The following is a 12782-nucleotide window of genomic DNA, read 5'->3' on the forward strand; positions in this document are numbered from 1 at the left end:
TTATTACAAATGGGCAGAAACTATTCTATGGCCTAAAGAGTCTCCATGATGATTCCCCTAGAAATCAACATGGTACTTGCAGGTTACTGCTTCTAATGTACAATATGATTTGTATCCTTAGAAGCTAATAAGGAGATCAGGCCATGGCATTGCTGTGTAGTCTATCTTATGACTGGAGTGGGATCATCAGTCATTTAAACTGTCAAAACAAGTATTTCTATAAACATTACCTCATCATCATTATGTTCCTTTGGCTTTGGTGGTAATTTTGGTTTTGCAGCAGATGGCAATGGCAGGGATGGTTTCTTTGGTCTGGATGTGGCTGGACTGGGAGTACTTGGAAGAGGTTTATTGCTGGGAGAAAGCTGCTGGTGACTGGTGCGATTGTCTTTTAATATGGAAGAAAACAACAATTTTAGTAAAAATTACACTTTGGCCTCTGGATTTCCTTCTACTACCTGTGCAAACAAATCAGGCAAACCCGAGTGTATACTGGTCCTGATGTTGAGACTTGTGTGCTAACTGGTCCTATTTCAAGGTAGCAACCTAGTCCTCTGTATCAGGCTGCTGAGGGTGCTTAGACATGAGTGTTGTATGAACAACTGTTTAATTTCTTGAGGTAAATGTGGTGACTGGGTGATGTAGTCTGTTAGTTGTTATGTCCTATGCCAGTATGAACTTTGGTGATAAGAAGTGAGAAAGAATATATCTGACATACAAGGAAAACAACTGTTCCACAGCACAAAGGATATGTTAGAACACAAATTATGCCAGGTCCTCTGGGGTCTCATTTTAAAAATTCCTCCCCTTTTCAAATACACTTAGGTGAAGTGCTGATAAACTTCTATGAGTACATATGTGGCATTTTAGCACTTTGATGATTATTCTGTAACCAGTAACAGTCTTGTATCATACAAAAATTAAAGCAGGCATCATGCCAGTATTTCTTTTCCCCATGGCTCAAATCCCCATCTAACTAAAGCTAACTTTCATTCACTTCAGTGCAATCTGCCCATGGTTGAAAAGAATCCAAACAGGAAGAAAAAAGCCTTTATGCTGGACTGATGTAAATAAAATTGATCCTGTTCTGTCTTTCAGGGTATTTATCCTCCTCAGGACCAATCTTGAAAGGCAATATGGAGTGAATATTTGGACTGTTTTAGCCTCTGTTTTACTGCTTTTGGAATAATGATTTGAGATACAGAAAAGATTAAAGAGAGACCTTTCTAGTCTTATTTGCTTAATCTTCAATATGAATTCCTGCATTAAAATATTCAGATGAATCTTGAGTAAAGTTAGTGATATGTCCTATACCTCTGCTTGAATTCTGTAGTTAGGAGATGTCTATCATAGTCTCTAGGACACACTATATTAAAATCCTGAATATCACTACCAGCAATACTAACCTGTTTCATGCTACAATACCAAATCATACCCCTGAAAGCTGAAGATCTGACTGTTAGAATTAAAAGCAAATTCTTGAGAAAAGGACAGATTAGTCCATTTTAGGCCACTTCTCTTTTAGTACTGATAAATAAGCAATTATCAGGCTGACATATTCAACTATTTCATAACTACCTGCATATTCACCCCTAGAAACAGGGAATGCAGAAGGAATCTTCTTTTTGTCCTGCTCACTTGGAGGTGGCTCATAACTGTCGTCAGGATTCTCTTCACTGGGGACCACATACATCTCGGAGTCAGAGTGGTCATCTGGATTTTCATAATCACTGTCCTAGAAAGAAAGAAGTTCCCATTTCTCATAACATACTTACGGCTTCATAGCAATGTATGGCATATGCATCCTTGCAGGAATACAATTAACTGAATTACAAGAATGTATCCTTGAAAGGACATGTTACACTCACTTTTAGTGCTTCCTCTCCAAACAAACGGACACTCCTGCCTGCTTCCCCTTCTGCTCCTCCCAGGGGCTTCTGCTCCCTGTCTCCTTGCTATCTCCAAGGAGTCTTTTCACCCCAAGAGCTCAGTCTTCAAATTATGGACCAACAGCTTGTTTCCCTTCACAGTTCCTTCCTAGTTTCAACTGTGACTCTTGATGCATCCTTTCACTTCCTCTCCCTTTCCAATTAAAAGGGTACTTGGGATCTAACTCCAGAGGGAAACTAGTCCCTTCAGGCTGATGGCTGTACACTATGGCACTTACTTTACATAGCTGAGGACCATGACTTGCTTCAATCTAATGTTCTCTAAAATCTTATCGGAAGTTTTTAATTTTCAGGAGGAAGTAGCTTTCCCTTCCTCACCCCTCCCACCTTCCCTGTCCCTGATAGGTCATCTTACTGGTTTCTGAAATTATTGCTCAGTTTGACAGTCCCTCAAATTGATGCCATTCACTTTCTTTTCTGAAAAGTTAGCACCCATGGCTACCACTGACAGTGCTTCCAAGTGTACTGCTAAGCTGAATGTAAAAAAAATTGAGTTTGCTAAAAGTCAGTGCTACTTATAAATAATACTGCATGTAACAAATAAGATAACATTTCACTAGCATTAAGTTCAATCACAAATAGATGATTAAAAAACAAACTGATTATTATTGCTTATGCTGAACTTGTCACTACAGTAACCTCCTAGTACCTCAAAATATGTACTTACAAAATCATCTGACCATTGTTCCTCTTCATTGTCTGCATGTTCTAAACCAAACATTAGAGTTATTTGAGATAAAATAGTGAACATATATGTTCAACTTAAGCATAGATTAGAAAAAAAAAATCTATCACATTTGTTTAAAAAAAAAAAAAAAGTTGGCAAAATTTCCTAAACAGTTCAGAGCAACACATCTGGTTTAGACTGAATAGTAAATTAAATGCCTGCTTGCTTGGGGTTTGATTAATTGTTTCAGAGCTGAAGTTTCCTGTTTCTTGCTTAAAGTTCCAAAACAGCATGCTAATTACAAGTGTTTACGTTAAACATGGGACACTTATCTGATAACTTCCAAACTCTGCCCTCTTTACTTACATTTTTGTATCGTTATTTCCTTAACGAGATAGCTGTTAACTTGTAAAAGAGCATGAACTGGTTTGTGGGCAGTGCTGTACTATAAGCAAATACAGTTCTAAGATAATTCATTATGCCATTGTCACATAAATAGTATTAAGAATCTAATTTCTGTGATGAACCATTTGTTCAATTTTTTCCTTAATTACTTTCATGTCACTATTTTTAGCAGAGAGGATGGATGGATTGGATGTGAATTCCTCCCCATCTTTAGAGCAGCCCACATTGGTAGATACTGATTTTGAGAGTAGCTGCTTGCTACTCTTTCTTCATACTGGGAAAACTTATCATGTTTTGCTTACCTCTCATTTCAGAGGTGTGAGCTGCCTTCAGAGTTGTTGGTAATGGCACATTGTTCTCTCATTAAAAACAAATTATGAGGAAATGTATAGCTGAAGTACTGTTAGGCATATAGGTATCAAGTATACACAGACATGCAGTTTGAATTTCCATTAATCCAGCCTTACCTGAAGCATAATCCCTTTGTGGTAGACTTGGTGGAGTTTTTTTTTTCAGCCTGTAAACAATAATTATTAAATTTAGGATCAATAAGTAACACTTAGAATGGAGCATTAGCCAGACACAAAAAAGCTGATAACAAAAGATACCAGCAGGTGAAGAAATACAGATTACCATCACAGATGCTTAGCAAATAGCTGCAAGAGAATGCTTTGAAAAGCTAGAAACAGATAAGAAATGAGAATCTAATGTGAGATTTTATTTTTTTTTTGCTAAGAACATATTTTGCTTCCTTGCCCACTCACCTTCCAATGCAGAAACAGGTAACACAGGGTTTAGAGATAAATGCTAATGTCTATCTGAAGATGAAAATCTGTTCAGGCTCACAGAGACTTTTTTGCTAAGACTATGGCATAAGAAAGTGGTACAGCACTCTCCAGTTTTATTTTTATAAATATAATTTTGCATTCACTTTTTCTGATTAATGCTTAAAAGAATACTAGATCTCTCAGGGACAGATTCTGTTTCTACTTAATATAGTTTTATGGTATTATGTCCCTTTTTTGGTAAATACTGTTATGATGACATTTGTAATACCAGGTGAATCAAAAGATAATTTGTAGAAATACTGAAAGGATTTTTGTGGCTATACATACATGTATGTATGTGTATATATATTCAGCAAACAGGAGTATACATGTATATATATATACTGTGTAAACCTGCATATGTGTATACTCCTGTTCATGTGTGTATATATATGTATACTCCTGTTTGTTAAACTGCAGCTGTCCAGATGAGACAGTGAATTACACAGCCAATTGATATATCAATTATTTCATTACCCTGTAAAAAAAACAAACTGGTGTTTAAAGTCAAAACAAATGGTACATGTGTGACATTAAAGGCCAGACTGATGCATCCTATGAGAAAAAAAATTTTGCTTTTTGTAGCCATATAAAACATTAATACAATTTACATTAAATTACTCTTCAAGGTGACTTTTGAACATTATTGGACAGTCTCCCTGTAGCACTGATGAGACCTCACTATGGGCCTGCACCTTTGATCACTGAATCGATGGCTTCACTCATTCTTCACTCAGGTTCTAATGATGAATTTCCTGATGTTATTGATTTTGCAAAAATAAGCAAAATCTTAAAAAAATTGTCCACAAAGAACTCAAAATATTTTCTTGTAACCTCTGAGCAATAGTAATGTCTACAAATTTTGCTTTACCACAGTAATTTGATACTCAGTATTTAGGTCCTGAGTGTGCTGCTTAGGTGTCATTGTTCAGGTAACAATGTAACTCAGAGTGCTGGCCCATTTACAAACTTTTCCTGTCTGTTTTGATAAATGCTTTGGCTACTGTTGAGTTGAATTAATGGAATTCTGTTATTCGGACAGTCACAAAAAATGCACATGCATGAATCAATGAATAAATGGTGCAGGAATTGCTAAAGCTAAAACAACCAAAACCAAATCAAAACCAAAAACAATCCAAGTACCTTAATTTTGGAGTGTTTACCTGCTTTGTTCATTACTAACAACACTAATGATGGAGAGCTGCCTCTTCTGAGTCTTTAACTTTCTGCTGCATGAATATAACTTCATGTACAAACAGTAAATTAAAAAGCCCTGCTGTTGTCTTCTGTCCAGGTTAGCACAGGCATGTTAGAAAGAAAAAAAAACCCAGGGCCACTGCCAGGGCAGATCTCAGGTCTTAGGGAGGGTAGACCAAAAATCTACTGATGTACTTTGCAACATGTCTACTGTGAGTTGTTCAGAGATGGAGAAGACTTGGAAAACAGTGGAACTGAGGGAATAGTAAGAGGCTGTCTGGGTTGAAGTGTAAGGTATGTGGCTTAAGCCACATTATACATTTCCAAGCTGCTAAGCAGAAGATTTCAAGACTTTATCCCAGACCCTGTAAATCCTGGCAGTGGTCCCGACAGAAAGTGTAAATATGTTATAATGAAAGCACGTGAAGCACAGAACAGAAGTCTGTGTCTAAGCAGCCTATCATGCCATTGTGCAGTTCTGAAATAGCATACCGATCCCAAGTATCTTTCCCAGTTTTGCATATTAAGGCCACTTGTTCATTTTGGAACCTGAATATCAATAGAAGAAAAGAAATAACATTTCTGTCACAGAGCTAAAACAGTTCACAGCCACATGTATATTTGCTAGAATTGTTTCAAATGTTATTCATTCTAAAATTCAAATCCACTTTAAAAAAATAGTTCTCACTGTACTGGTATGATTTTCTGAGTGTCAGAACCAAAATCCAGGCTCTCCTGAAGTCAATTGAGAGCTAGAACTCTACCCAATGTGCAAACCACAATGCAAGCTCAAAAGACATAACCCTTATGCCAAGAAGTAGTTCCCTAACTATTTTAGATTCTGACTTAATTATCCACGTATATGCTTGCAGAGTGACAACTGACTCCGTCCTGTTTCCTTGAAGTTAGAGAGACAGGAGTTAAAGAATACCATCCAACTAAGCATACATATTTAAGTGAAAGACAGAATGATTTCCTGACATATCTTTTAACAAAGTTATATAAAATTATAGCAAATGCAATTTACAAGTAAAATATTCTAGTACTACTCTGCTCTGGACTTAAGTTACAGGTGGTGAGGTCTCTCTGTGTTAGCTGTGATAGAACACAAATAATTCAAGTTTCCATTTACTTTATTTGGAGTAGTATTTTTCTAAGAGTTAATAAAAAATAAATAATTTGCTAGAGATTTTGAAATATCCCTGAGAAACTTCAGTTCTAAAGGACTCAATAAAATCCAAGTACATTTTTGAGAGTATCTTTACAGGATTTTAAAAGCAACATCACACATCTTACTATATACATTTTAGCTTCAACAAATAACCAGGTAGTATTTGAGACATTTTGTGTAGTGGGTTCTAGATGCTGCTCACACAAGAACAGAATGCAGTGTGCAGAAATTCACAATAACTTCTAGAAGAATAAACTATTTAATTTTCAAATGAAATATATTCTAAGATTTTCCCTCTGCAGCGTGCTGAGGTTGAGCCACCAAAGCATCTAGGCACATGCTTAACTTCACTCATGGAAGGAGTCCCATAGGAATTGTATGTGTTAATCACATACTTGAAGTTAATATAACATTTGTGTTTTCCTGCACTATATGGAGAACTTTTAAATAAAATTCAGCAAAGGTCTGGATTTTATGCTCTAGTAACACTTGTTTTTATAGGCTTCATCCAGAAAAGTAACCAAACATACACAGTATTAGCCCTTTACATGTAGCACTTAATTCTGCTACAGATGCATTTCCTCACTAGTGTTTCTGCTCACTTCCCCAGCATTTAAGATATGCCTAAAAGCTCTTTGTTTTCAAGAGTCCATCATTTTTTTCTGGTTAACTCTGTACAGAGTCCAAACCCTTCTCAGGAACCATTTTTGCTTAATATGGCTTACTAAAATAATATATATTTTTTATATGTGTTAGTTCTAAGTGCACTAGATCATCAAACTTGTGATTGGAAGAAAAATTAATTGAACTTTCCCAAAAACTTTACCAGAATTCCTAACAGGTGCAATCCAGCTGACAGACAAACTTTTCCTGAGATGTGTTCTCATTGACCTAGTGGAATAGTCTGTTATAGCTTTAGAAGTATCTGGTGATTGTACAAAAATAAGTCAATGTGAAACTTTTTTTTTAAAGTGTTATTACTGCTCTTTCACACATTTTCTTTACAATGTGCTGTGGCAGTAAAACAGCATATAGCTATGATTTATCTTCACTTTAAGAATTGTCATATTAATAAAAATACTGGCACTGAAAACACTCTATTCAACTACACATTTAAATTTGTGCTTCTTCAGAATACAGTTAAAATTAGGTATTATATTTTTCCCTAATTTCTCAAGTGTGGTTATGACTGGATTTTAGTACTTGCTCCCATTGTTTAGTCCATAAAATACCGCTTTTCCCTCTGTCAAGGGTTTGATTGTGGAATTCTTCTAGTTGCAACTATGCAGGTTGATGAGACATTTAGTGACACAACTCCACTTTTTCTGCCTGAAGTTACCACCTAAATAATAAACAATACTGGAAAATGGACAAGAGAAAATTGGATGAAAAACTTACCCAACTAAAAAGCTGGGCAAAGCAGACGAGATGAAGATGCATCTTCTTGCCATTTTTCAGGTCACATGGCAAATGTGATTTCAAGAAACTGAGATATTTGGACTGTGTATAGTTAGATGAATAACAAGTGCATGATTTACAATGGCCTTGCAAAGGCAGTTTTGATAGGATGCAATATGGCAACAAGGTGAGTAACCTGAATGTCCAGTTTCTTATTCAACACGGCAGGTGAGCACATACCAAAATTTTAGGGTAAAATCCTGGCTTTGCTGTATATGCAGTATGACTTTCAGCATCGACTTCAGTGGGGCTAGGATTCCACTGAACAAAGCCTAGAAGCTTAAAGTTTATGATTTACAGATGCGTGCTATGTCTTTAGAGTGTTTTTCAAGCACAGGCAACCACCCCACAAAGTGAAACCTATGATTTCTTTCTCTACTTCCCTGTTTTGTATTACCAAGGATGTGAATGCCAAAAAAATGGCCCCAGCTCTCACTGTTTATACCACTTTGGCTATATCTATTTCTTCTACACCCAAGTACCCAATCCTCTTTGACATCATGTCATTTGCACAGCAGCTGAGACTCCAGTATTGTAAACAGTTTTGTGTGATTAAGGGCAAGCAAGTAAATGGTAGCTCACAGTGGGGAGTATTTTTACCGTCAGAAGATTGAGTCAGGATGAGGAATAAACAATAGGAACTTTTAAGCAATGAAGAAACAATCTGTAGTTTTCTTTCCTGTTATCACCACTATTCATACTGCTTTCTGCAGACCTTTGAGACACACAGATGGATGGTAGCCATAACCCTCCCCACCTGCACCACACAGTTGAACTAGATTGGAGAACATCTCTAAGACACTTGATGCAAGAACTTCTCTTACTTTTCTGCATCATCGAGAGCCAATCCAGATTTTAGAAGTGTCTTAAATACTGGTAATAATTCAAATGTATTTCACGAGTATTTTATCGTTCTTTCAGTTTCAGTAGCAGAGGCTTACAGTATACGTGTGTGTGACAACTTCAAGCTTCGGATAAGCAAGTACACTCTTTGACTTCTCTAAAATTGTTTCTACTTATAATAGGTTTGAATTTGAGCCAAAACAATGTTTATTCCAGCATATAGACAAATTCCAAATCTATGCTACATAAAGCCAATTTTTAGTACATTTTTTCCTGCTGCCGTTATGTTTAGATCTTGACATTTAATAAAATAATCCTATAACTGAAATGGAGGAAGTGATCAATTGGATAACTGCATTTTTTTAGAAAAAGCATCTACTAAAACTCAACAAAAAGCTCTCAAAGGGCACATTCAGAGGATTACTGCCAGTTCTAATACTGCAGAGCTTGGCATCCCTTGTACATATCCTTATCACTGTTGTCAACTCATGATTTTATTGCAAGTCTCATTATGTACCGAGTTCAAGATTTGAGTTCTGAAGTCACATGCAAGTGTAATAATTTTTTTCTTCAATTAAAAAAAAAAAAGAGTAAGTTTCTGATCTTCCTAATTGCAGAAGAGATTAACATGACTAAGGTGAACCACAGAAGTATCAGAAAGATTATTATATGTATTTTTTACATCTTAATTTCTATTCTCATAGCTGGAGGAGGTGAAACGCAAGCTTTGTGCTACAGTTACACATTAAGAGAGTTTTTACAAGCCGGGTTGTTGTTGTGGATTTTTTTTTTTTAAATCTTGATAGAATCAAAGAAATGCAACATTATAGCAGCTATCTTGTATCTAACATTTAATGATGGCACCTCTGACATTTCTCGCCTCAGCTACATTTAGTTCTCGTTATTTTTCCCTTGTCTATCCTTCCCCTCTTACTCTCAGGGAAAGTCACACAGTCAGAGTAATAATGATTAACAGCAGAACCCATATCCAGGCAACTATAGGAGATAATTTGTTGCCTCATATTATAAACTTGAGATGCTTCTATTGTTTCTGCCATCTGCTTTCCTCTCTGAGGCATTCAAGCCAAACCCACTGCAACATTATTAACATTAAGTACACTTAAACTACTACTGCGAAGTAGGAAGCCATCCCTTATGAAAAAAGCATCACCAAAAAACCCAATACCCTCCTCATCCCCTTCCTTCCAAAAACCCATCAAAAGCCTTGACAGCCTAGAAGCTCATCAGGTCCCAGGTAAAACTGAGTTTTTTTGCAGGTGGATCTCTGAACACACTATGTTAGAAACAAAACCACACTTAGATTAAATTAAAGATCTAAGTTAAAAGAAGGTCATTTTAAAGGAAAATATGCTTTTGTGCTTGTGTGTTCATAACAAGTATATACACCATTTGACTGATTTACTGCACATTGCAGTGCTAGAGTGAAAGAGGATGAGTAAAGGAAAAAAAGTGATCTCAAGAATCTGATGTATCAGGTGTTACCATCAGAGCCTGCTCAAGGTTTGTGGACAGAAACACAGCTGTGATAAAGAGGACACAAAGGAGGGGTTGCAACCTAAGGTTATTCCTCCTACCTGGAGAATGGAGAGCCAGGTGGTCACTACTGTTCTTAGAAATGTATCCCCCTCCTCTGACAGGGATAGCAGCTCCCCCACAAACACTAGTCCAAATAGCTCTAGCCAGCCCAGTTTTCTGAAGCTCTTACAGAGCTAAACCATGCAGAACCCTACTGCTTCTCCCATCAGCCTACTGAACCCTTCATATATACCTAGAATTGGCTCTTCTTAAAACTATGCTTTTTCTTTTCCTTGAATGGAACCATCATGCTCATTCTTTAAGAACAATATTAAGCAACATTTTATGTGTCTTTTATGTACGAGAGCTGTATTTCTAGAATTTAATATGGTCATCCTGGAAACACTACAGATACTGTGTACTGATTAACTTTTAAAAGTACTAGTCAATGACCCATGTAAAGAAAGGCATCTGAATGAGAAAAATCAGATCCAAATGGAAGTTCAATGCAAATGAGCTATTGCATTAAGAAAAAGAAAAACTGTGCTAAATAGCTAATTGGTTTAAATAGATGTTTGACTGCAAACAGTGAATAGTGTATTCATCTGACAAGGATGGAGAATTACTGAAATTTCTATGTATAAATACACATGAATATTTTAGAATACTCATATGCATGTGATATCAATATGTATGCGACATCAATATGCATGCTGTTTTAGCACTTCTTACTGGAATAAGGATGTTAAGTAGTGATGGGTTTTATTTTATGGGACTGAAACACAGGAGGACTTGGCATTTTAATGGGAATTCTAACTATGACGTCTGACCGGTTAGTTCAAAGTGGAGCTCAAACTGAAACTTAATTGCAGGAGGTAGCCTAAACAGTGGCCTAAGGAGAAAGGCACACACCCAAACAAGCAATGATCATTTCCAAAGAGTATGTAAGAAAAATGCATTTTGCCCAAATACTGGTTTTGAGGGCTACAAACACAACCTCCCACTGGAGGCCAGTTCTGCAACTACTTAGTGATACTTTTAATACTGATGACAATTCTGCATGTCACAGTTTGGGCTGAAGCTCTTTACATATGCTGAAGTACATAACTTTAGAATAACACGATCCCATCACTAAAGTACTATACACTGTGCTAGCAATCTGAATTTCCCCAGATTGATAGAACTAGGGTTGACATTTCAAACTTACTTTTTGAACTTGTTTATTATCCCACTTTCATTTTTCTTCATGTCATGCACCATCTTCTGAAGCTTCCTGTAAGATATTAAACAAAACCAGCATTAAAATTACCAAATGGTTGAACATCCATTTATATAAGTTAAAGAAAAAAAAATAAATCAGAAAATGCATTTCCACTAATATTTCACACATCAAAAATGCTTAATATATGTTCAATAAGTAGTTTATTTGCTAAATCATTTGTGTATGAAGTTTCCCTCTGTTTTTAACAGAGCTCTTTGGAATGATTTGCGTTAGACTTCTCCTTAAAACAATTAAGTGCAAGTTAAACAATCAATTTAAGAGGAAGTGCATCAGGAAAGAACATCATTGCCTAAATTAATAGTTTAGAATATTTTAATGTTAACATTTTGTTCAGAACTGACTTCAGAACACTCCACAGCTATAATAGTGGAGCCATTAAGTAAACAAGTAAACATCAAATCGATCAGCCCACTGGTATTTGGCTTTACGCAAGTCATTTTGTCACTGAACAGTTTCTCCATCCCATAGTGTTTGCAGTTATAATAGGAGGGGGAAAATAAATACATGCCCAGGTCATCTGAGAAACCATTAGATTATCTATGACTCTGAGCTGTAAAAACTCATGATCTCATGACTCCAGTTATGTGGTCTGATACCTGGAATCAAAGACTGTTTTTATTCATCAGCTGCACTGACCTCATTAAAATTTTACCTGTAGTCAAGGCAATTTAAGTTGAATATCTCACTTTTCACTCAGCAAGTATCATTTAGAGTAGCACCTTCCTTATCATTTAAAAAAACACACCACTGGAATCAAGTCAATGTCAGGAACACAGGTACAACTTTCTGCAAAAGACTGATTTTTATAGTGAAGCCTGTTGGAAGTCTGGTCATACTAGAAAGTTCTACAGAATGCATATATATTTTTAGTTTCTTCATACAGTGTATGTTCTTCCTGTTCACCTAAACTAAGTATCTTTTATTATGCCTGGGTTGAAGATTTTATCACAACCAACACAGGAAAGCAATGATTTTTCTCAAAAAGGACTTAAAAATTTTGCCTTCATCATAAATTGTCCGTGTCATTTCACATTTTAGTATTGCCTACCCCATCTTTAATGCATGATCAGGCTACCAAAAGACTCTTGGAAGCTTTGCTTACGAAGAGTAGTACAAACATCAAAGTATTCTTTCCCTTTTCTAAAGCTTACTTTAAACTTGAAACCTTATTATTCAGAAAGCTCAGTAACACATAGAGCTTTGCTAAAAAGAAACTATCTTCCAGCTTCATCATTAGTAATAACAGATGTCTCTTAAAAATTACAATAACTTTTTCAAAGGAAATTGGAATTAGATGAGCATTAGCTAAACAAAATCAGGAAATAACTGCACTAACATGTGATTGTCTGCAATCCGTGGTTCAGGCTGAGCAGACATGTAGCCACTCAATGCATCAGGTAGCGGTCAAGTATTGGACTTATGCTGAAAGGGCCCTTCCTACCTCTGC

At 36.2% G+C, this 12782-nt stretch overlaps 1 protein-coding gene across 1 annotated transcript in view; it reads right to left on the reverse strand.

Moving 5' to 3' along the window:
- BLNK (B-cell linker) overlaps positions 1-12782 on the reverse strand; it is a 49823-nt gene that overhangs the window by 21326 nt on the left and 15715 nt on the right. Inside the window, exons 2-7 of the mRNA XM_010189935.1 lie at positions 11261-11326; positions 5538-5594; positions 3489-3538; positions 2617-2657; positions 1579-1735; positions 231-388 (exon numbers count right to left, since the gene is read on the reverse strand). Of these exons, the coding sequence (XP_010188237.1) occupies positions 231-388; positions 1579-1735; positions 2617-2657; positions 3489-3538; positions 5538-5594; positions 11261-11326 (529 nt within the window). The remainder of the gene's footprint in view (positions 1-230; positions 389-1578; positions 1736-2616; positions 2658-3488; positions 3539-5537; positions 5595-11260; positions 11327-12782) is intronic.

This window comes from Mesitornis unicolor, unplaced genomic scaffold, assembly GCF_000695765.1.
Source record: "Mesitornis unicolor isolate BGI_N332 unplaced genomic scaffold, ASM69576v1 scaffold3728, whole genome shotgun sequence".
NCBI classification, from domain to species: domain Eukaryota; kingdom Metazoa; phylum Chordata; class Aves; order Mesitornithiformes; family Mesitornithidae; genus Mesitornis; species Mesitornis unicolor.